At 34.8% G+C, this 24,586-nt stretch overlaps 1 protein-coding gene across 1 annotated transcript in view; it reads left to right on the forward strand.

The window, feature by feature from the left end:
* The window catches only part of TBX20 (T-box transcription factor 20), a 56,760-nt gene that overhangs the window by 22,632 nt on the left and 9,542 nt on the right, over window positions 1-24,586 (forward strand). Inside the window, exon 6 of the mRNA XM_001105053.5 lies at window positions 463-539. Within this exon, the coding sequence (XP_001105053.2) occupies window positions 463-539 (77 nt within the window). The remainder of the gene's footprint in view (window positions 1-462; window positions 540-24,586) is intronic.

Consider the following 24,586-nt stretch of genomic DNA (forward strand, 5'->3'; position numbering starts at 1 on the left):
GGTATGTATATGTACTCACAGTACTAAAAAAGATGTCACCAAGTCAAATGAAACTGCATTCTTACTTTTGTTCCCTATCAGTGCTGGAATTCTGCATAATTATCCCATTTAGGTGGCTCTCCCATTCCTCAGTTCAGTCCTAGCCTTTGACATATTATATAATATATTAAATACTACACACCCCAGTTCACATCTACTTTTGCCTCAAAGGCTCCCATCCCTAATTGTATCTATCTGTCGACCTCCAGCCTGTCCTTAATACCTCCTCTATGAGACCTTCCCCTCCCATCCCACCTGGGTGGGATTTGTCCCTCGTGAACATGTGTAGCACTTTCCACCCTTCTCACGACATTGAGAAACATTAAGATATTCTTGGTGTGCTATAGAGAATGAACAAACTATTTCTGATTTTACTTCCTTGACCTCAGAAATGATACTATTTTGTACCCATTCTTTCTCCAGATAACGAAGCTGAAAATAGATAGCAATCCTTTTGCCAAAGGATTCCGGGATTCCTCCAGGCTCACTGACATTGAGAGGTAATGAGAATTTTCTGTTTACTTTCTTGTTCAGATAAGATCAAGAGAAGAGGGAGTTTGTAACAACACACTCCTTTCGACACCAGAGAATCATAACCTTACTATGTATAGTCTTCTATTCTCTGTGCCCCATTCCTGGTACATATGCAACTGCTTAAGTCTGACAGCTACTGTGACTGGATCTATTATATGCTTAATTTCTGAGTGAAATAGTTTCTTTGGTCAGGACATTTATTCTACTATAAAAAATAGGGCTTTGTTGTTATTAAAGACTTAGTGCTCTTGATATTCTTAAGCTTCATGTCTCAATGAGTGGCAGTCTGTAGAGAAACAGAACCGTGATAGCCTTTTACCTTCCCAAGTAGATATATTTGCTAACACAAAGAGTGTAAGGGTAGTTTGGAATTTTAAAACAAGGAGATGTAATTTAGTTCAAGGTCACATAATTTTACCAATATAGTAGACTGCTTATATTTAATAGGAGAGACATCAGGCAGGCCTCAGGACCTCTAAGAAGACAAGTGAAATCATGTGCCTGTAACTTACCCTACTTTTTACTCAATTAAAATGGTTCATGCAGTTTGAGACCATTGAGGTGATGAGTAATTACTATATGGAGATACATATTTTGCCCAGTGTGAACGTCAAAAATTGTTTTTCAAAGAGAAGACTTTTAAACCTGACTGATTATTTGTACTTCTTAAACACACTAATTCTTTTATGTGGCCCAATGTCTTGGTTGACCGGGGAAGTTCCCTAGCCACCAGAACCACTGATTTACTTTATCTCTACATCTTTGTGTAATTTCCCTACTAACTGCTGCACATTTCTGCTGCACTCTTTGTTACCCACATAGCCACATCTCCTGACCTCAGCACTTCTGTCTAACCTATCTTGGCAACTCAAATTAAGAGATAATTACGTATTTTAACAACCGCTGTCTCAGCCTTCCTAAGCCTTCCCAAATGGCAGAATGTGAGGTGGAGGTTTGATTTAGGGGAACAGCCTTAGAGGCTCAGTGGGGAAACAGAGGAGCTAGCAGGAGAGGCTGAATGTTGGGCAGGAACTATGGGATTTGAGCAGAAAAGAAAGATTAAATAGTTGGAGAACTTGACAAGTTGGTTGAAAGTGTTGAGATCAAGAAAAGAAACTTGAGCTTGTGATTGAAAATCCATTGCAAAGTGCAGAGAGAAGGCAAGTGGTAACTCTCAGATTAGGTGGCATACAAGTCACTGAGAATGTGCTACCAGCAGTGGGGGTAACAAAGGAGTCCACTTGCAAAAGGCAACTTCATTTAGTCGTGACTTTATTTCCTGTTTCTGAGGGCCAGAAGCCCTGCTGCATTGGGTTTATGCAGTGGGGATTGTTCTAAGTGAACTTTTTCTCAGTTTTATTCAGGTATGAAGTAAGAATGGAGACAGTGATGCAGTGGGGTGATAGTGATCTGCTTTTATAGTGTGTGTCATATTTTTCTGTCTCAGACCATGGGGGTACGTACGATATATTGGGAGAAAAAAAAGTTAGGGCTTAGAGTCTCACCTCTGCCTTCTCCTGGGTGAGTGACCCTGAAGAAGTCACCAGACTTCCGAGTCTGTTCCCTCATCTAGAAAATGGAAAAAATAACCCTGCTCACCTCAGAGGTTTATTCTGAGAATCAGATAAACTGGCATTTATGACAGCATTTTATAAATCTAAAAATGTAAAATAATTACAAGTTCTTCATCTTGTTATATGAACATTTCATCTAACAACTTTTATCCCACGTAACTCTATGTTTCATAGTCTTAATAAACTACTCCTAGAGTAAAAATAGCCTTGTAGTTGCACATGGGTTTACAAGATAGGAGGTACTCAGTCTGACTGCTCTTTAGAACGGCAGATTTGATAATGCATGCGGCCACATTTTCCACTTATTGAATAAGCATCCTGATGTGGGAGCACTCACATGTACACGAAGCTAAGTAGCTTTCAATGGTCTGAGGGCAAAGACAGCACTCTTTACATGACTAGCTGAAAGTTTGCAAGATGACCTAAGTAGTGTGAAATTGGCCAAGGTTTTGGATTTCATTTCCAGATATTTAAGTCTGAATTTTTCATAAACAGCCTTTGGGGATGGGACAAATCAGATCAATTGATCTTTAGAGACCTAAAGAAATTAAATTAGTCTGGAGTCAGTTACTGCACTAAACCATCTAGTAATTGAATTGCTCCTTGTAACTGATTGAAAACAGCCCTATCCTTAACAATATAGGGAGCTTTTCTTTATAAGAGATCTGAGAGAAAAACACATCTTTTTATGACATGATGACAGATATTGCACTTTTCTAACCTAATTGAATATGATGTTATAAATATGTGACCTTAATGATTTCAAGTTTCCTGTTTCAGATTTACAACTTAATGTGTGGGACACCCAAACAAAAATGCCTTTAGGATTGGATCTGTTTGCCTGTACCTCAAAATTCACAGTTTTAATCCTTCTACAGCTACACAAGCTTTTGGGATACTCTTAAAGGTGTTTTAGTTTTCTTGCTCTAATCTTATTAGGTTCCATTGAGGTACTTGAATGTCTCACTTTGTGTGTAGCCTTACTCTTCAGGGACATCGTCTTTCTCATTTCTAAAAGAAAACCCACCTCACTGGCAAAAATAGAAAGTATTTTCATTACTGCTTTGTAATATACCTACCATGGTCAACCAGGAAGCAAACCAAAAGCCCAAAGGGATATCTTTATATAATCTAATGTCTAGTTTCTCAGATTGGGAAAACAATTATTGGCTGGTTTCATATAATAAGCTTTAGACAGTCATTCAGTTGGCATTTTGTGTTTCTTTTTTGGGGGGAGGTGCGGTTAACTTCGTCCAGTACACTTCTGAGAAAGGAAAAATAACTGGGAGGAGTTATCTATGTTGTATTCAAAATTAAGTTTCTTTCATTAATTTTTTTCTTTCTACTAAAAGAGTTTGTGTGCATTGCCAAAAAATCAGAACATATGGACAAGTAAGAAAAAGAGCATAAAAAAGCAGTGAAACCCCATTTTCTTAGAGATGACCACTGGCAAAACCCATTATATATTCTTTCAGATACTTTCTTATGCATATGTGAACATTTACTTCCTTTAAAGTTTATCTTGCCAACTATATTATTTTTAATTTTCCCCCTTAATATAAATAGATATATATCTGCAGTATACTTTTTATTGGCTTTCTAATTTTCCATTATGTGCTGTAATTTATTTGACTAATCCTCTGCATTAGTTATTTAGGTTTCTGATTTTTCGCTGTCACAGATAGTGCCAGGAGGAAAATACGTATCTTTATACATCTTCTTAATTATTACCGTAAGATAAATATCCACAAAATTAAAATGCTGAGTCAAAGGATTTTTTTTTAAATCATAGTATTATTGTTAATTGTTAAAAAATTTGGAAAAAGAACCCAAATATTCAATAATAGGAGAATGGTTTAATAAACTTCATAGCCATGCAATAGAGGTTTTAGAAATTGTGGTAAAATATATATAACATAAAATTGACCATTTTAACCATTTTAAAGGGTACAGTTCAGTGACATTAAGTACATTCATGATGTCGCAAAACCATCACTGCTATCCGTTTCCAGAATGTTTTCATCATCCCAAATAGAAACTCTGTACCCATTAAAATAACTTCCAATTTACTGTCCCTTTGAGGCCCTGGTAATCTGTATCCTACTTTCTGCATCTATGAATTTATCTAGTCTGGGTACCTCATATAAGTGGAAAGATGTATAGTCATGAGTCACTTAACAGGAGGGCTGCTTTCTGAGAAATGCATTGTTTGGAGATTTTGTCATTGTGAAAACATCATAGAGTGTATTTACACAAACCCAGATGGTACAGCCTACTACACACGTAGGCTATTTGGTATGGCCTATTGATCCTAGACTACAAACCGTACTGTGTTGCATGTTACTGTACTGAATACTGCAGGCAGCTGTAATGCAAGGGTAGGTATTTATGAACCTAAACATTAAAAAGGCATAGTAAAAATACAGTATAAAGCATAAAAAGTGGTACACCTGTATAGGGCACTCACCATGAATGGAGCTTAAGGTCTGGAATTTGCACTGGGTGAGTGGTCAGTGAATATGAAGGCCTAGGACATTACTGTACACTACTGTAGACTTTATAAACACTGTACACTTAGGCTATACCAAATTTATAAAGAATATTTTTCTTTAAGGATAAATTCACCTTAGCTTATTGTAACTGTTTTACTTTCTAAACTTTTTAACTTTTTGACTCTCCTGTGAGAGATTAGCTTAAAACATACACATTGTACAACTGTACAAAAACATTTTTCTTTATATCCCTATTCTGTAAGTTATTTCAATTTTTTTTTTTTTTTTTTACTTTCTAAACATTTTTATTAAAACCTAAGACATCATCAGACACAGCAGGCCTACCGTGGGTCAGGATAATCAATATCACTGTCTTACACCTCCACATGTTCTGTCACTGAACGTCTTCAGGGGCAATAACACACATCTCCTGTAATGATAATGCTTTCTTCTGGAATACCTGCCAGAGGATCTGCCTGAGACTGTTTCACAGTTAACTTTTTTTTTTTTTTGATAAGTAGAAGGAGTACACCGTGAAATAATTATAAAAATTATAGCATAGTACATATACAAACCAGTAACATCATTGTTATCACTATCAAGTATGATGTACTTTATACAAACGTGTGAGTAACGTGTTATGCTGCTGCATTATGATGGCTGTGATGTCACTAGGTGATAGACGTTTTTCAGCTCCATTCTGATGTTAGGGGACCACTGTCATATACATGGAATGTTGTGAGCTGAAACATTGTTATGTGGCACATGACTGTATGTGTTTTTAAGGCATTTTATGCATACTGCCAAGTTTCCTTCAGGAAAGGTTGTTCACAGCAGTTACCCATTCCTTTATGCCTTTGTCAGACATGATCATCGTCTTTTCATCTTTGCCAGTTTCATAGGTGAACATTTGTATTTTCTCCTGGGAATTGGCCTGTTTATGTCCTTAGGTCTTTTTTTTTTTTTTTTTTTTGATTGTTCACCTTGTTCTCTAAATGAGCTATAAAAGCTACTTATGTATCAAGGGTATTAATATTTTATTGTTCATGTATGTTGGAATCATTTTACCAGTTTGAAAATTAGCTTTTTATTTATGCTTTTGGTACATAGATGGTTTTATCACCAATCTGTTGCTCTTGTTCTTTGATTTCTATCCTAGAAAACTTTTCTCACTCCAAAATAATAAAAACATTTACTATAGATTTTCTAATCACCTTACTGCTTTTTAGTTTTTCATTTAAACCTTTGACTTGTGTAGTATTTATTTTGGTGAACATTATAAAATAGACATATAACTTTATGTTTTTATAAGTGGCCTGAATACTATGAATATGTATTGACTAATGTATTCATTTCCCACTTATTTTTCACTCTCCCTTTGTCATATGCTGTACCAAATTCTTATGCATATTAGTTCTTACAGTCTGTTTGTTGAGCTGCCAGTATGATATTGTTGTAATTTTCTTAAATTGTAAATACTTGATATTTAAATATCTGATATGGCAAATTCCAATCTTTTTTTACTTGTCATTTAAAAAATTTCTTGATAGTCTTTGATCTTTATGCTTCCAGTCGTTGAAATCCTTTTGTCAGGTTTTCTACATAAATGTTATGGGAATTTAGCTTAGACTTGTGTTGAATTTATATAACAACCTGGGAGGGAAAATTGATATCTTAACAGTGATATCAGTATTCAAAGACACAAATTCCTATTCTCATCTATGAATATGTAATATGTTTGTCCTCTTTCTGAAATCTCCTGTGTTATGTAGCAGTTTGCCATTTTCGAGTTTGTAAGTTCTGCACAGATGTTCTTAGGCACACATCTAGGCCTATGATAGCTGCTCTGTCTGATACAATAGCTGCTGGCCACAGGTGGCTAATGAGGATGTGAAATACACTGTTAAGTGTGGCAAACACACAAACAGGTTAGCTAACTACCAAAAATCACTAAAATTTGAAGACTCAATATGAAAAAAAATCATTTAAAAATATCAATTAGATATATTGTAATAATAATTTGGGTTATTGTGTTTTAATATAAAATATATTTTTAATATATATTTTTTAATGTGGCAACTGGGCTTATCTAAAATTACATATGTGACTCACATTACATTTTTATTGGAAAACACTAGAGAGATTTTTTGGAGGTGCTTACTTTTGTAAATAGAATTTTAAATTAGAAATCTGCCTAATTTAGTCTGCAAAAAGCTGTTGATTCCTATGTGTCTGGCATTCTGCCATTTTACTGAACTTAAAAAATCAGTTTTAATAAATTTTCATTTTAGTCTCTTGTGTTTTCTAGTTAAATTGCTATCTCATTTGCAAAAATTATGATTTTATCTCTTCCTTTCTAATAGTTATACTTTAAAAATCTTTTTCTTGTTTTATTACACTGATTAAAATTTCTGGGACGCCATTGAAAGATAATAATAGTTGGCATTTTTGTCTTGTTCTTGATTCATTATGTATTGTTTTTGGTGGCTGTTGGTTTCAGAAGAATATTCTTTATTATACCAAAGCAATAACTTTCATACCTAAGTTAATGATTTTTATCTTAACATTAATTGAATTTATACTAAATGATCTTTTAACATCTATTGAGATTATTTCCTTTTCTAAAATTTTAAATGACATTATAATATAGTCATATTGTCTATGTTGAACCATCCTTATATTCCTGCCTGGATTTTTATCTGTTTTCTTAAGTTACTGGATTTAAACTACTTATATTTTATTTAAGACCTTTTGTATCAGTCTCAAAACAATTATTTGATTTTGTACCTTCTCTTGTCAGTTTTTGGTATTGGTTTCTGCTAATTTGTTCAAATTAATTGAAATATTTTCCTTCCTTTTATTGTCAGAATCAGTTTGAATAGCAAAGAAATGATCATTTACCTGAAGATTTTATAATCTTGTCCATAAATTCACCTGGGTGCAGTATTCTTTTGGGGAATACTACTTTAACAACTTTCTTAGTCTGTTCCATTGTTTATTGGTCAAATATGTGTTAATATCTGTCCCACGTAATTGTTTTTGTCTCAAGTTCTACTTTAATCTTATATGGCTACCCTTTTAAAATTTTTGCTTTCTTTTGTTTACCCTTTAATTTTTAAAAATCTATAGGACTACAGCAATATTCTCTCTCTCATCAATATCCTGTCATTTTCATTAAGAAGAAACAACCCTTTCTTGACCCCTTTGTCTTTTGAATTGCTGACTTTCCCAGTTATCCACTCCTTAAAGTTCCTCAGAAAAAGTTTTGTATGTTCTCTTTTCCCATTTTTTCCCTCCCTTTCTGTCTTCTACTCTGCCTCTGAGACATTCATCCCCACTACCCTCTAGTCCACCCTTGTCAAAGTCACCAGTGACCTGCTCGTTGCTAAACCCAGTGGTCAGTTCTCAGACCTCATCTTCCTTGGCCTGTCAGCAGCCCTTGGCACAGTTGTTCATTCTCCCCTCTTTCCTTTCTGGGCTTCCTAGACCACTCAGTCTTCTGTTTTTTATTCCACTTCATTTACCATGCTTTCTGTACGTCCCTCATTGATTCTTCCTCATCTCCTTCGTCTGTAAACACCATGTGTTCCAGACCTTAGTCCTTGTACTTCTCAGTCTACATCTGGTCTCTGGGTGCTGTGTCTTGGTTTTATGCCTTTAAGTACCATGATATGCTGATGACTATTGAACTTACATTTCTGGTTCTGGTCTCTCCAGATTCAAATATCTGACTGGCTATTGCTTTTACTTTTCCCTGTCCCCCTAAGAGCACCTCAGATTTCACATACCTATACCTGGCTGCCTAACCACACTCCTCCACACCACCTCTTCCCTTACTGTTCCCATCGTAGCTGCTCATAACCGCATCCTTCTCAGTGTTCTGGCCAAAAAACTTGGAGTCATCTTTGACTCTTCTTTTTCTCATATTTTACACATCCAAACAATTAACTCATCTTGTCAACTAATCCTTCTAGTCCAGAGGAGTCCAACTACTTACTGTCTTCACTGCTACCACTCTGATCTAGGCCACTGTCCTTTCTTTCCTAGATTATTACATTAATTTTCTAACTGATCTCTCCGCCTCCACTCTTATTGGCCTTCATTCAATATTGGCCTTATTTTTATTCAATACAGCCATCAGAATAATCTTCCCAAAGAAAGGAAATTTGATCACATCACTCATACTCAGAGCCCTCCAATTCCTCACCTTTTAATTTAGAGTACAATCTAAAGTCCAGACAAGGCCTCAAAGGTTCTGTAGAATCTACCCCACCTGTCCCAGTTACCTCTCTGAACTCTACTCTCCCCTGCTTGCTGGCTTCACCACACAGACCTGCTTACATCTCTTGAATATGGCGAGGCCTGTCCCAGCCCAAGGGTCTTTAACCTTCCTACTGGATTGTGCTGCCCTGCATATCTGAATGGTCAAAGCCTTTGTATTTTGTTTCCTAACCATATCCCCAGATCCCAGAATGGTGTCTGGCACACAGTGAGCATCCAAATATTTGTTGAGTGAGTGAATGATGTGTCTTTATAAAAACAGCATACAGAGTAGCTGTATTTTTAAAGTCTTATCTAAGGGTCTTTATTTTTCAATAGAAAAACTTAACCCAGCTTCAAGCATTATGATAACTGATATTTTTGGTGGTGTTTCTTTGAACCGTTTCTGCTTTCTGTTTAATATAGCTATTGGCTTTAGTTTTTATTTATTTTTTCTGTCTTTTGTTATATTTATCGAGTTTTCTTCCCTTTATTATTAACAATAATGGCCAACACTCACATGTGCCATGTGTCAGATAATGGGCTATATATATATATATTATTTCAAAAGAAATCATCTAACAAAGAAACTATTATTCTTATTTTGTAGATGAGATCATGAAAACTTCAAGATGCTAATAATTTATCTAAATTCACATGATTTGTGATAGCTGAACCTTAAACCCAGTTTAGTTAATCTGAAACCAAAATCTTTTCTCTAATGTTCACTATATTCCTTTTTAATAATTATTGCCCTTAAATTCTAATAGAACATCATTGTAAAATTGATATTTCTCAATTTTTTTTTTGCCAAGAATTAAAGTATATGTTTTGTTATCCTATAAAATAGGATACTACTCCTCCCTTAGCCAGTAATTTTTGTTTAAATAATCTGGGACTTAAAATCAGATTTTTAGCCCTTGGTCTTTCTTATCATCTTTCTTAAATTATTTTCTTAATGAACATCAGGATTGTGATAGATTAGCCGCAATTATTTTAAATTTACTTGCAGGCATATTCATTGTTTACTGCTCATTTCTTCTCTACTCTCTTCAATTATTGGAATTGTGTTCGGACTTTATTGTCAGTTGTTGGTAAACATTGAGTAATTGGTTGAGGAATGATATAAGTGGGTCATCTTCTTTATGAGTTCTTGCATAACTGAGAGGCTCCATTGCCATTATGTATGAACCTGACTAGAGTCACAGTCCTTTTGCCTAGAACTCTTTCAACCTTCCTTTTAAGTATTGTTATCTAGTTTTGAAGTATTGTGGAATAAAAGATACCAAACCCATTGTCTTTCTCCGTTGGAAACTTACTTTTTCTTCTCTGTCTGGATAAAATGTTTCTAGAACGTTTTCTCAATCTTTGAAATTCAGAAATTGTGTCAGTATCTGTTCAGTTGTAGTTTTTTTTATTAGTATTTAAATATAATTGAGCCTTTTCAATTGAAAATTCAAGTCTTAATTGATCTCAGGGAAATTTTCTTCTTTTCTTTTTCTTTTGATATTTCTCTTTTTTTTTTTTTCTTGCCAAGACTGAAAGTGTGTATTTTGTTGTCCTATACAATAGGAAATAGAGATTTTTTTGTACTTCTCCCTCAACAAATCATTTTTGCTTAAATAATCTTGGACTTCGAATTTTATTCATTGGTCTTTCTTATCATCCTTTAGAAATTATCTTCTTAATGTTAATGTAAACGTATGTTGCATCTCCTTAATCTATTCCCCATTTATCTTCTCTCTTTAGATTTTTACTCGGAATTTTGGGAGAACTTCTTATATCTTCTAATTTGCTGATTCTGTTTTCTGCAGCATCTAATATTCTGTCTTCTTCTTTACCGAGTTCCTTTAAAATGTGAGAATTACTGTTGTGTTATTTCTAAGTGTAATTTTACATGCTCAGATTGTTTCCTTTTCAAATGGCTACTTGTCCCTATTTTATTAATGGAGGGTCTTCTTAAATCTTACTAAAATTTTAAAAGCACAAATTAGAGATTTTAAAATGTGTCCTTCTGTTTCTTGCAATAAGTCTGCTTCAGAAGAAGTCATTTGTTCTGCTCTGTTAATGACTTTTCTTCTTTTGAACTGTTGAATATTTTGTAATGTCCAATTATTTTTCTCTAGCTCATCTGTAGAATAGAATGTCTGTTTAATATTAGGAGCTGAAATTGATTCTGAGTAAAAGCCTGAGGCTGTTTGTTAGATCTTCCAGGTATAGACTGAAGAAGGGGCAACACATTTATTGTTATTTTACTAATGTGGAAATTCTGTTTAAGTTAGAGAGTTGTTACAGATAGATAAGGAAGTCGTTTCTGAAAAAGGAGTGTTGACTTGCCATTGATGTGGCTACCCTCTCTGCCTCAGCAGCTAGAAACCAGCTGGGGCAGTGCTGGTTCCCTCACCCAGCACAGCAGCCTCATGTCCCCCTCCAGAGCTGGCGATGGTGATGGCCCACACTGTTCAGTGTGCCAAATACACCATATGCTGGCTGGGAGGGCTGCCGTGGGATTCCTTCCTCCTAGACTTCAGCTGTGTAGGAACCTGTTCACAAAAGAACTGCTCAAAGATCTGCTTTCATCTTTAACCCCATTCACTCCAAGTTGGGGTTTTGATGAAGTTCCAACAGAAGCCTTGTTTGTTTCCACCCCAGGTATCTTTCTTCCTTACGTGCTGATGGATGGCATGCTGACTGGTGCTGCCCTTACTCCTTAGCTGTGTGTGGCTGAAATATTGTAATATATACTTGGCACCCTCCCTCATTTCTTGAGTTTCTCTTGTTTTCTTGTTCATATTAGTAGGTCAGGGAATTAAATATAAAGGCTTATATCACCCTATTGGTCTAAGATTCATACTGAAAGTCTCTATAAAAGTGATTTTAAAACCACTTGCACTGAATAAAACTTTCAAACACATGAAGTTTGGGCTTAAGCCCAGTGGGATATGGCCCTTTTTGTTCGGAGCTCAAGTGTTCTCTATTAGTTTAGGTGAGGAAGGAGACTTAAGGAAAGCAAGTTGCAAATCTAATATTCTGGGAATTTGTGGGAAATTTGATCTACGTCAGCATAATGAAGAAGTAAATATTTTGGCGTAGTTGCTAAAGAAGTTCATGGTTTGTGAATAATTCCTGGGTCTTTCATAATAATTTAGGGTGCTCGAAAGAAAGTGGTGTTTGGTTCTAACACAGCGTTGGGTTGGGTTGTAGAGTTTTCAAAGCATGTTTCCTTAGGAGCAGTGCAGGGTCAGTGGGGCACACATCTAATCAGGTAAACAGCCTAGAGCAGGGGTTGGCAAACTGCAGCCTGGCACCTGCTGGGTACAGCCCAAAGCTAAGAATGGGTTTCACCTCTTTAAATGGTTGGAAAAGTTTTTTAAAGTAATATTTCCTGACATGTGAAAATAATATGAAAGTAAATTCTATTGCTTACCAATACAGTTTTATTGGAACATGGTCTGTTTTTGTTTTGTTTTGTTTTGTTTTGTTTAAGTATTGTATGTGGCTGTTTTTGTGTTATGATGACAGTGTTGTATGTTTGACAGAGACCATATGACCTGTAAAACTTAACATATTTACTATCTGGCCCTTTACAGAAAAACGTTTGCTGCCCCCTGCTCCCACTAACCCACAGTGTTCCCCTTGAGACCCACATTCTGTAAGAGGAGTCACAGAGCAGACTAGGCTTCTGAGACAGAGGAGGACAGCTGCATCCCCTCTGCTTGGAGGGATGGGATCCAGGAATACAATGGTGCTTAGATGTATCCTAGTTCATCTGGGCTGTTATAACAAAAGACCATAAACAGGGTAGCTTCTAAGCAACGTTTATTTCTTACAACTCTGGAGGCTGGAAAGTCTAAGAGCAAGGCACTGGCAGGTTTAGTGTCTGGTGAGGACATGCACTCTGCTTCATAAATGGTGCCTTCTTGGTGGAAAGGGCAAGTAAGCTTCCTCAGGCTCTTTCATAAGGGCCCTAGTCTCATTCATGAGAGCTCCACCCTCTCATCCTAGTCACCTCTCAAAGGCCTGACCTCTCAATATTGTCACATTGGTGATTAGGTTTCAACACATGAATCTTCAGGGGACATAAATGTTCAGACTATAATAGATGTCAGAACAAAGAGACAGAACTCAAGGAGTGAATTTTATTTCTGGAAAATAGAGCAACATATTATAATATTACAATCCTGTAAAAATGGAAATAACTTTATATTTAATTATTAGTATGTGCTTTATTCTTTCTCACATATAAAATAAATAGTAAAAACATATTTTAAAATTATATACTAAAGCATACCCTGGTATTTTGATTTTAAACTTCCAGACTACAATTAATTGGTTTTCTAGGAAGTATTTATTTTGAAGTTAGAATGAAATTCAGGAGTTGCCTAGTTTATCCTTGTCATTATAACAATGCAGCGGTTAGGGCCACAGGAGCTCAAGTGATTTGCCCAGTGCCACACAAATAGTAGAAGACATGGGTCTAGGACTGCAGGTTTTTTGCAGTTAGTACTGGGATTTTTCAAAACAGCTGTTTTAAAGTGTTTACTTTTGTTTATATATTTACAGATTTATAAATCGTTAAAACCATAGTAAATCTTCAAGATCATCTAATCCATTCCACCACGTCTTTATTTTATAGAAGTTGCTTACTGTATAGAAGATGCCAAAGCCCAGATATAGATAAAGAATCTGAATGCACAGCTTCTTGGGAAAGAAAGAATTTTCTTTACATCTTTAGCAAAGATAGACTTAGTATAAAAGTCTGCATGCATATAATGGAAGCAGATTTGTTTGGTAGCCAGATTAAAGTCTGCTTTTGGGCCGGGCGCAGTGGCTCACACCTGTAGTCCCAGCACTTTGGGAGGCCTAGCTGGGTGGATCACCTGAGCTCGGGAGTTTGAGACCAGCCTGAACAACATGGAAAAACCCTGTCTCTACTAAAAATACAAAATTAACCTGGCATGGTGCTGCATGCCTGTAATCCCAGCTACTCGGGAGGCTGAGGCAGGAGAATCACTTGAACCGGGGAGGTGGTAGTTGCGGTGAGCCGAGATTGTGCCATTGCACTCCAGCCTGGGCAACAAGAGCGAAACTCTATCTCAAAAAAAGTCTGCTTTTAAATAAAGTATGTTAATTTAATAAAATCAAAATCCGTTGACAGCAATAGCAAGAAAGAAGGAATGGTGTTAAACAGAACTAATTTATTTTCAAATTATAGAAGGGGTCACCACAAAATTTTTTAGTTAGCAAGATGTGTTTCTGCACTTAAAATGCTACTCATTTATCCACAGCTTTTTAGAGGAAGCATTTATTTTATAAAATGGTATGAACTGAAGGTGCCAGACCAGTGAGTTTGATAGAGTTATTCACAATTAACTTATGGTTGTAAATTATCCCTTTTTTCTTGCTGTGTCTTTCTTTCTATCTGTGTATGAAGAATATTTGTTGCCTGCCTCACAGTTTACTGATGTTTTTTCTGAGCTGAGTAATCTGTACTTTGTCAGACTTTTTATTTGGTTGTCATAGTCATACAACTTAGAAAACTAAGCATAATAATTTTTGGGTTTTTTCAGTGGTAGAGTTTACTTATTTAAGTTTCTAATGATAATACAAAACCAGAAATGTATATTACTGAAAAGAAAAATCAATAAGATTAAGTCAAATAATTAGAAATAAACTAAAACCTAAAAGCTTTTTCAAAGATTAAGTTAGAGTCATTTTGTTTTTCCAAAATGTATTGTATATTTCAGTTCTCAAATTTAAATTAATGATTTATAATACCTCCTAAATTGTATTATCTAAAGTTTTCATTTATTAAGTATTTTGTGGAAGTTATGAATATTGATACATTGTCTTCCAGTAATTTACAATATATCTGCATCAATCTTTAGAAAAATGTTGTGACAAGGAGTTATTTAGTCTCAGTAAGATGTGATATAAAAATGAACAAATTAATGACCAAAAACAACTTTATATATTTTGTTTTTTACAAATTATATTTGATTTTAATGGATTTGACATTTTCTCCTTGAACACAGTTTTGCCAGGTCTATATTTAGGAGAGAAATGTAAATTGAAATAACACTTAATATTAATTTCGTCTCTGGCGTGTATAAGGAAGGAAGGTTTAAACAAAGCATGGCAAGTTATAGAGACTGGTAGTCTCAAGTTCATCTAAAATGATTATGATCATGTAAGCAGCTTCTGGAACACGTGATCTTGATGCTCAATAATAACAATAAAGATAGTTTAATTTTGTTATCTATAAACATTTATTGGCACTTATGTGTCAGGTACCAATTAAGCTCTCTGTGTATTAATTCACTTAATCTTAGTAACTCTAAGAACTTGATCATATTGATATCCTTATTTTACAGATGAGAAAAGGGAGGCATGAAAAAGTGAAGTAATTTGCCCACGAGCACACAGCTGGCAAGTAGCTGGGCAGGGTTCAAGATATGCAGACTTGCTCCAGCAAACATGCCCCTAACCACTTCACTAGGGCAGTGGTTCTCAGCAGCATCAGCAGCACCTGGAACATATTGAGAAGCACCTTCTCAGGCCACACCCCAGACCTACTGAGACAGAAACTCTAGGATAGTGCTTGACAATCTGTCCTTTGATGAACCCTCCAGGTGCTTCTAGTTCTCAGACTTTAGTCTGAGATCTGCCTAGATCAAGAAAGTATTATTATTATTTTCAATCAAGGACCAGCAGCGTAGTAGTGGAGACAGACCTGAAAACATATAATTGCCATCAATCTAGTAATTGCAGTAAAAGAGGACTGTGTTAGGAACAGTGGTTTTGCAAAGGAGAATGTGAGGGGAAGGGAAAGTTTTGCTTTTTGAGCATTCAGAAATTTGCACTTTAGTTTCAAAGATAGAGGAAGGGCAACCGGTTTCAGTACTGATAAGAGTGCTGGTTTTGCTTGTCTAGAGTTTGAATAAATAGTCCAAATGACTTCAAATGGTTCTGAATGTTTTGGCAGAGCACGATAATCATTGTAGTGATCCTGTTTTGCCAATTTTCTGGCCATGATTGTGTCTCTGACATGTGTACTGTTTCTGAAATTGATGGTTACAAAGTAGTCAGAGGAGATGTTTTAAAGATCAAATAAGGTAATGATGCACTTTTTTTTGCCTAGAAAAAATATTTAGCATTAGATGTTAGAAAGACTGACTTTCAATAACAGTACCCATTTTATCTACCTATTAAATCCAAAGGTAAGTCTACTAAAACTACTAAAAGTCTACTAAATCCAAAGGTAAGTCTGTTCCATTGGGATGTGACAGAACTAGCATTACAAGATACTGTCATAGCTTGTGATACCAAAATCACTTGACCTGTTTGGTGAGTCATCCTCACTTTTCAGGGTACAGCATTTTAGAAATTCTCACAGTGGGCTTCTAGGCTAAACAAATTCTTTGCACTTTTCGTTCTGCTGGAAACAGGGATTAGACATAAAGTAAACAACATGGCCTGACTTCTCTTTGTAACATCTTCGAAGAGATGGCCCTGATATGCACCACTGTTTTCAATCACTTAAAAGGCAATAATTCAATTATGCCCTCCTTTATGTAAGAACTGCCATTGCTTTCAGTTCACTTCCAGGCCTGACACAAGTAAATCATTTCAATAAAATCCCTCTTTTTCTCCTCCTAGAGACTAGCATAAGTAATGATACCAGTGATCTAGCCAGGGAAAAATGAATATAATGTTCTTATAGAAAAGCAAAATGTTTCACAATGTTTCACTGTATTACTTGTGAAATTATTTGTCTTGTGTTATGTGAAAGATATTTAAATGATCTTATTAAGTGTGCTTTTTAGAGATGTAACTATTACACTCTTTTCTAAAAAAAATATTAAGCGCATGAATTTAGTAGTTATATGCAATTTGTGGGAAGAGGAATACCCCTTAGAAAAATACCATCCAGAATTTGGGCCCATGGACAGCAAATCCTTTATAAATGTACAAAAAAATACCTTCCAAGATGTTGAAACAAGTTCCTTTGCATGTGAAAACAACCAGCACCTAATTCTTTCCTATGTTCATGTAAAATTTTGTTAATATGACTTATGGTTCAGACTTAAAGGACATCAGCTTGAATGTATGTTATAGTTGTCGTGTTACTAGGGGTTGCTCAGCTCACTTGACTTTCTTCTTAATGACCTCAAAAGATAGTCACTCTCTAGTATGGTAGTAAATTAAGCCTGTGAGTAAATAACATCAGCTGTTTAGGCTGCTGGGATTCAACATTATCAGGTGTTTGTATATAAAGATTAAAATATATGGCAGCTGGTAAATTAATTAGGGTCCATGTTATGCCAAATTATCCTCCCCATTAACTTTTGCTTTGAATATATTCACCAGTACCTCTCAGTGAATGATAAAATGTTTTCACTTCAACAAGCGTAACTCATGGGATTCAGTAAGTCTGTTCAAGGGATATTTAAAAATAGGTTACACTTTTAAACAAGTGATAATGGACTCACTAAAGCTTAACATTTCTCTTTGATGTCAGATACAGTTTTGTAATAGAACTGCGAGTAATATTCTAGTCAATTTCTCCACCAACTTTAGCATTCAGTCACTGAGAAAAATCCTCTTTTTTGGACCACATTATTCTGAATTAGGATTATACAGACAGGTAGAATAAATCGGAAAAAATATAATCTAAGAGGATAAAATATTTTTGCCTGTTTTAGATATATGTTTAAAGGCACTTAAATTTACTGTCAGTTCTATGTGCCAGACACTATTTTAGATAATTCAAATGCATTTTCTGATTTAATCCTTATAGTAATGCTTCTTATTGTTATTCTGTTTTATTTTTATTTTCCATAGCACTATTATCAACATCTAATATACTGCATGTTTTTCTTATTCTCTCCCCCACTTTTCACCCCGACTCCCAGTTTTCTCTTTACCCTCATCACTCATTAGACAGGGATTTTTTTTTTTTTTTTTTTTTGCTATCTCTTCAATTCCTTGTTCATAGTAGTGACTCAATACCTTTTTTTCAATGAATGAGTGGTCCTATGAGGCAGATGTTACGCTCCCCAATTTGCAGATGAAGAGAGGTTAAGAAAGTAACAAAGCCAGAATGTGAAAATGGTTGTAGATGATCCACCTACTCATCTATTCATTCATGCATTTGATAAGTGAAATTAAAGCCCATGATATTTCCAAAATATTGCACAGCTTACCATACATAAATTACATTGATTTAAAAATCAGCATAATTATATTTTTTAACCAACTCATAATAGGTTCCCAAAGTACCAGTGTTAGACCAGCAGTTATTTTGTTTTTGTTCATTGGTGGGTTATCACAGTCTCATTTTGTAATGTGAAATTAATTTTAAATAAATAATACATATATCAAAAATTGAAAAGTTATACAGGAGTATATGGTGAAAAGTATCCATCCACACATCTATCTTCCATTTCTAAACTTGCCTGCTCATTGGAATCACCAAGGGGGAATGTTAACAATTACTGAAGCCTGTGTCCCACTCCCAAAAATTGTGATTTAATTGGTATGGTGTGTGGTGTCGGCTTTGGAATTTTTGGAAGTTCCCCTGGAGAGACATTGCTTTTAGTAAAGGTAAAGCTGCAAAGGCCGAATATACCCTGTGGCCTGAAACAACTAAGAAACATACAAAATATGCAAAACAATGCTTTTTATGATACTGGGTATCAGGCAACAAAAGACAATAATCTCTGAGGGATGGGAAACAAATGAGGGCAGTGGTGAAGAATACAGGCAGAGTCCACCAGACTCCCTGAGTTGAGAGGTTGGAGCTGAGTTTGCAGAGACCAAGACAGTGAGAATTCATAGGAAGGACAATAGGAGAGGTGAAAGCTGCATGGAAAAAGCACTCAAAGATCTACAGAGGATCCTAAAGAACTCCGAAGATTTATAGAGGATCCCTTTTGAGTGTTCAGCTGCAATTTGCTAAGGGAATCCATATGATGAAGCTATCAGAGGCTGCAGGGAAGAGCACCTGAAAAGATTAGGGGGAAACAAACAGTACCTTGTGCTCGCCAAGAGATAATGCCTGTTGTAAGCAGTTGGACTGGAAAATCTTGTGATTTAGAAGGCATTTGGTAGAGTATTCAGAAGGGTTTTGCTTCAGTAGTGAAGAAAAATTAGCCCTCAACTAAATAGTGTTCCAGTCCTACTTAAAATATCTTGAAAGCAAACTCCCAAAGGATCAAATTATTTCCAGGTAACTTAACTATATCCCAAAAGAAACCTCAACACATGTCTTATATTTATGTCTTTATAAATAGAATTTTAAAAATTCACTACCTGACAAAATTGGCAATGCCTCGTATCTAATTAAAGATTACCAGGAATGCAAAGATGCAGAAAAATATGACCTATAATGAAGAGATAATCAGTTGAAATTAAGTCAGAACTCACATAGCTATTCTAATTAATAACAAGGACATTCAGACACTTTTTATGATTACATTCCATACATTCCAGAAATTAAGGAGATGTAGAAGATTTACCAAAAATCAAAGTCACAATTCTAAAGATGAAAATGGCAGTGTGTAAAATGAAAAATATACTGGATGGGATTATTGGCAGATTAGACATGGCAGATGAAAAGATTAGTGAACTTGAAAGACATAGTGATAGAAACTATCCAAAATGAAACACAAGGAGCAAAGATAAATTTTTAAAAATTGAAAGCACGTCAATTGTGGGAAAATTTTAAGTGGCCTAATATCTGTGTAATTGGAGACCTTAAAGGTAGTTGGGAGGTGGGACAAAAAATATACCCCCCAAAAAAATCTAAAAATTTTTCAAATTTAATGACAATTGTAAACACAATCCAAAATAGCCCAACAAACCCAAGCTCAAAAAGCAAGAAGAAATAATACCAAATTATGTTATAGTCAAATTACACAAAACTAGTGATATAAAGAAAATATTAAAACAGCCAGAGAATGATAGACATATTACATAAGAGGAACAAAGATAAGGATGAGAACAGATTTCTCATCAGAAACAAAGTAAATGAGGAGATAGTGAAGCAACATTTTTAAAGAACAGGTGCTATTTGACTAACAATGGGGTCATGGTTGGATAAACCCATCATAAATTGAAAATATAAGTCAAAAGTGTCTAAGTCCAGATATAACACCATCATAAGCCGAGGACCGTATTGAATGCCTACTGCTTTTGCACCATTGTGAAGCTGAAAATTTGTAAGCTGAACCATTGCAAGTTGGGGATCATCTGTACTGAAAGAGAAATCAACTCTGTTAACTAGAATTCTTTACCCAGCAAGAATATCTTTCAAGAAAACAAAAGCAAAATAAAGATTTTTTCAGACATACAAAAGGCGAAGAATTCACCACCAGCAAACTGCGGTACAGATATGTTAAAGGAAGTCCCTCAACCAGAAAGAAAATTATACCAGATGTCAATGTGGATGTAAACAAAAGGCATGAAGAGCACAGGAATAAGAACTACATGGATAAGTAGATTAATTTTTTATTATTAATTAAATATTTTAAAAAGATAGTTAACCTTTTAAACAAATATGATAACAATTAGAATAGTTTATGTAAAGAATAAAATGTTTGACAAGAATGGCACAATGGCTGTAAGGGAGAAATGAAAATATATTATTTTGAGGGTCTTATACTAACTTGAAAGATTTAATATCACTTGAAGGCAGATTGTGACAACTTAAAGATATTTACTATAAATCCTAAGTCATTTATGAAAATAACAAAACAAAGTTATAATAAACCAACAAAGGATATGAAATGAAATCATTTAAAGAAAACCCAAAAGAAAGCAAGAAAGAGGAAAGATATAACAAAGAACAGATGGGACAAATAGAAAACAAATAGCCAGACTTCAACTTAACTATATCAATAATCACATTAAATATAAATGCACTAAATATCTCAAAAAGCAGAGATTGCTTTGAATTAAAAAGTAAGACCTGATTATATGCTGCCTGTATCAAATATGCTTTCTGTGTAAAGACGTAAGTTGAAAGTAAAGCAATGAAAAAAAGTAGCATATTAACAATAATTTTGAAAAACTTAAGAGTTATTGTGTTAATATCAAAGTAGATTTCAGAGCAAAGAATGTTACTAGGTATAAAGTAGATAATTTAATACTAATAAAGGGCTCGATTCTTCAAGGTAATATACAGTCCTACATCTTTATGTCTGACAGAAGTATAAGAAAAAACAGACAAATATGCAATCCTAGTTGGAAATTTTAATATCCCTTTCTTAATAATTGATAGAGCAAGTAGAGAGAAAATGAGTAGAGACACAGAAGATTTGAACAACAGTATCAACTAACTTGACCCAATTGATGTTTAGAAAATATTATCTAAAATTAGGCCAGGTGCAGTGGCTCGCGGCTGTAATCCCAGCACTTGGGGAGGCTGAGGCGGGCAGATCACGAGGTCAGGAGATCAAGACCACCTTGGCTAACATGGTGAAACCCTGTCTCTACTAAAAATACAAAAAAATTAGCCAGGTGTGATGGCAGGCTCCTGTAGTCCCAGCTACTCGGGAGGCTGAGGCAGGAGAATGGCATGAACCTGAACCCGGGAGGCAGAGCTTGCAGAGCCGAGATCATGCCACTGCTCTCCAGCCTGGGTGACAGAGCGAGACTCCATCTCAAAAAAAAAAAAAAAAATTATCTAAAGTTAACAGAATATGCCTTCTTTGCAAGTATACACAGAATGTTTATAAAGATCATACACTCTACGCAAAAAAAGTCTCAATAAATTTAAAGGCATTCAAGTCATACACAGTGTGCTCTCTGACCATAATAGAATTATATTAGAAAAAATAACAGGAAGATATCTTGAAAGTCCCCAAATATTTGAAAGTCAAATAACACATGTCTAAACAACCCTTGCGGGAAGGAAGATATCAAGAGGGAAATTAGAAAATATTTTGAACTGAATAAAAATGAAAATACAACATATAAAAACTTGCAGGATTCTGCTGAAACATTACTTCCAGGAAATTTATAGTGCTACATCTCTACTTTAGAAATGAAAGGTCCTAAATCAATAACCTCATCTTCCATCTCAAGAAACTAGGACAAGAGTGAATGAAACCCAAAGCAAGTAGAAGAAAGAAAATAATAAATATCAGAGTAGAAATTGATGGACTAGAAAACAGGGAAGCAGTAGAGAAAAATCCATGAAACAAAAAGCAGAGATTAATAAAATTGACCGTTTGCTGGTCAAACTGACCAAGAAAATAAGGGAAGAAAATATAAATTACCATAATCAAGAATGAAAGGAGTAATATCACTACAGATTCTACGGGTATTAAAAGGAAAGATAATAAAGGAATATTGTGAACATGTACGCTTAAAATTTTAACAATTTAAACAAAATGGACAAATTCCTTGTAGGCAGAATCTACCAAAGCTCATTCAAGAGAAAACAGATACTCTGATAATTTTGAATTTGTAGTTAAAAACCTTTTACAAAGAAAACTCTACGTCCACATTCACTGGTGAATGATACCAAACATTTAAGGAAGAAATAATGATGATTCTACCTGAAATCTTCTAGAAAATTGAAGAGGAGGGAAGAGTTTTAACTAATTCTATGAGACTAGCCTTATCTTGATACTAAAACTAGAGAAAGATCAATATTCTTCATGAATATACATGGAAAAATTCTGAAGAGAATTTTAGGAAATTGAATTTAAAAAACAATAATATATGACATAAATAACTAGGGCCTAGTTCAGGAATGGAAGGTCGATTTAACAGTTGAAATTCAATGGATGTAATGATCATACTGACAAACTAAAAACTATATGATTATCTCAGGAGACACAGAAAAAGCATTTAACAAAATTCAACCTCAATTCTTGAAAACTCTCAGCAAACTAGGAATAGAAGAGAACCTTTAGTCTGGTAAAGGTTATTTTTAACCTTTAAAATTGAATGCTTTCTGTAAGATAAAGAACAAGTCCATTCTTTTTTCCTTTTTCTTTTTTTGAGACGGAATTTCTCTCTTGTTGCCCAGGCTGAAGTGCAATGGCTCAATCTTGGCCCACCGCAACCTCCGACTCCCAAGTTCAAGCAATTCTCCTGCCTCAGCCTCCCGAGTAGCTGGGATTATAGGCACACACCACCACGCCCAGCTAATTTTGTATTTTTAGTAGAGACAGGGTTTCCCCATGTTGGTCAGGCTGGTCTTGAACTCCTGACCTCAGGTGATCTGCCCACCTTGGTCTCCCAAAGTGTTGGGATTATAGGCATGAGCCACTGTGCCCAGCCCTTCTTACCACTGCCAATTCAACATTGTACAGGTAGTTTTAGCCATTGCAATAAGTCAGGAAAAATCAAAGTCATTGTGATTGGAAAGACAGAAGTAAAACTATCTTTGTGTACAGGCATCATGATTATCTATACAAAAACCCCAAATTTCCAAAACCCACTAGAACAAATAAGTGTTTGGCAAGTTCACAGAATATAAGATCAATATAAAAAATAAATTGTATTTCTATCTATTATAAATGAGTATCAGAAATTGAAGTTAAAAAGCAGTATTTACTATAATACAAAGTAGGGATAAATCTGGCAAAGGATATGCAAGATGTATGTACTTAAAACTACAAAAACATTGCTGAGAGAAATTAAAGAAGACCTAATGAAATGGAAGGATATACCGGTTCATAATTTGAAGGATGCAATATTAAGATGTCAGTTATGCACAAATTGATATGTAGATCTAAAATAATCCTGATCAAAATTACAGGAGTCTTCTTTGTAGAGATTGACAAAGTAATATTAAATTTCACATGGAAATGCAAAGAACTAGAATAGCCAAAACAACTTTGAAAAAAAAGATAAGAGTACTAATTCTAATGTCAAAAGTACTAACACCTTTATTCAGCTAGGATAATCAAGACAGTATAGTTTTGGTGTCAAGTTCCACAAACACATCAATAGAATAGAGTCCAAGAGCAGACCCACATGTATGTGATGGAGAAGGGACAGTCTTCTTAACAAGTAATGTTGAAATAATGGGATATTCATAAGCACAAAAATGAACAATTGATAACTCATTCATATATAAAATTAACTCAAGATGAATCATAGACACAAACATAAAACCTCACACTATAACACTTTCAGAAAAAAATTAGGAGAAAACTTTTGTGGTCTTGGGTTAGGCAGAGATCTTAAAATATGGCACCAAAAGCATGATCCATAGAATTATAAATGGATAAATTGCACTTCATCAAAATTAAAAACTCTGCTTTTAGAAAGAAACTGTTTAGGAAGGAGAAAAGACAAGCCACAGCCTAGAAGAAAATATTTGCAAATCATATATTCTATAAACACCAGTGCCCAGAATAGAAAAAGAAATCTAAAAACTCAGAAAACAACCTGATTTTTTAAATGAACAGAATATTAACAGCTAGAAATATGGAAGCAAGTAAGCACAGAAAAAGATGATCAACATTATAGTCATTGGGGGAACACAATTAAAAGTATAATAGAATACCAGCATATGCGTATTACAATAGCTAAAATTAAATGTTGACCATATCAGGTGTTAGTGAGAGTATAGAGGACCTGGAATTCTCATACACTGGTGGTGGGAATGCTAAATTGTATGACTACTTTGACAAATAGTTTGGCACTTATAAATTGCACTTATAT

This window comes from Macaca mulatta, chromosome 3 (genome assembly GCF_049350105.2).
Source record: "Macaca mulatta isolate MMU2019108-1 chromosome 3, T2T-MMU8v2.0, whole genome shotgun sequence".
In the NCBI taxonomy this organism is placed as follows: Eukaryota; Metazoa; Chordata; class Mammalia; order Primates; family Cercopithecidae; genus Macaca; species Macaca mulatta.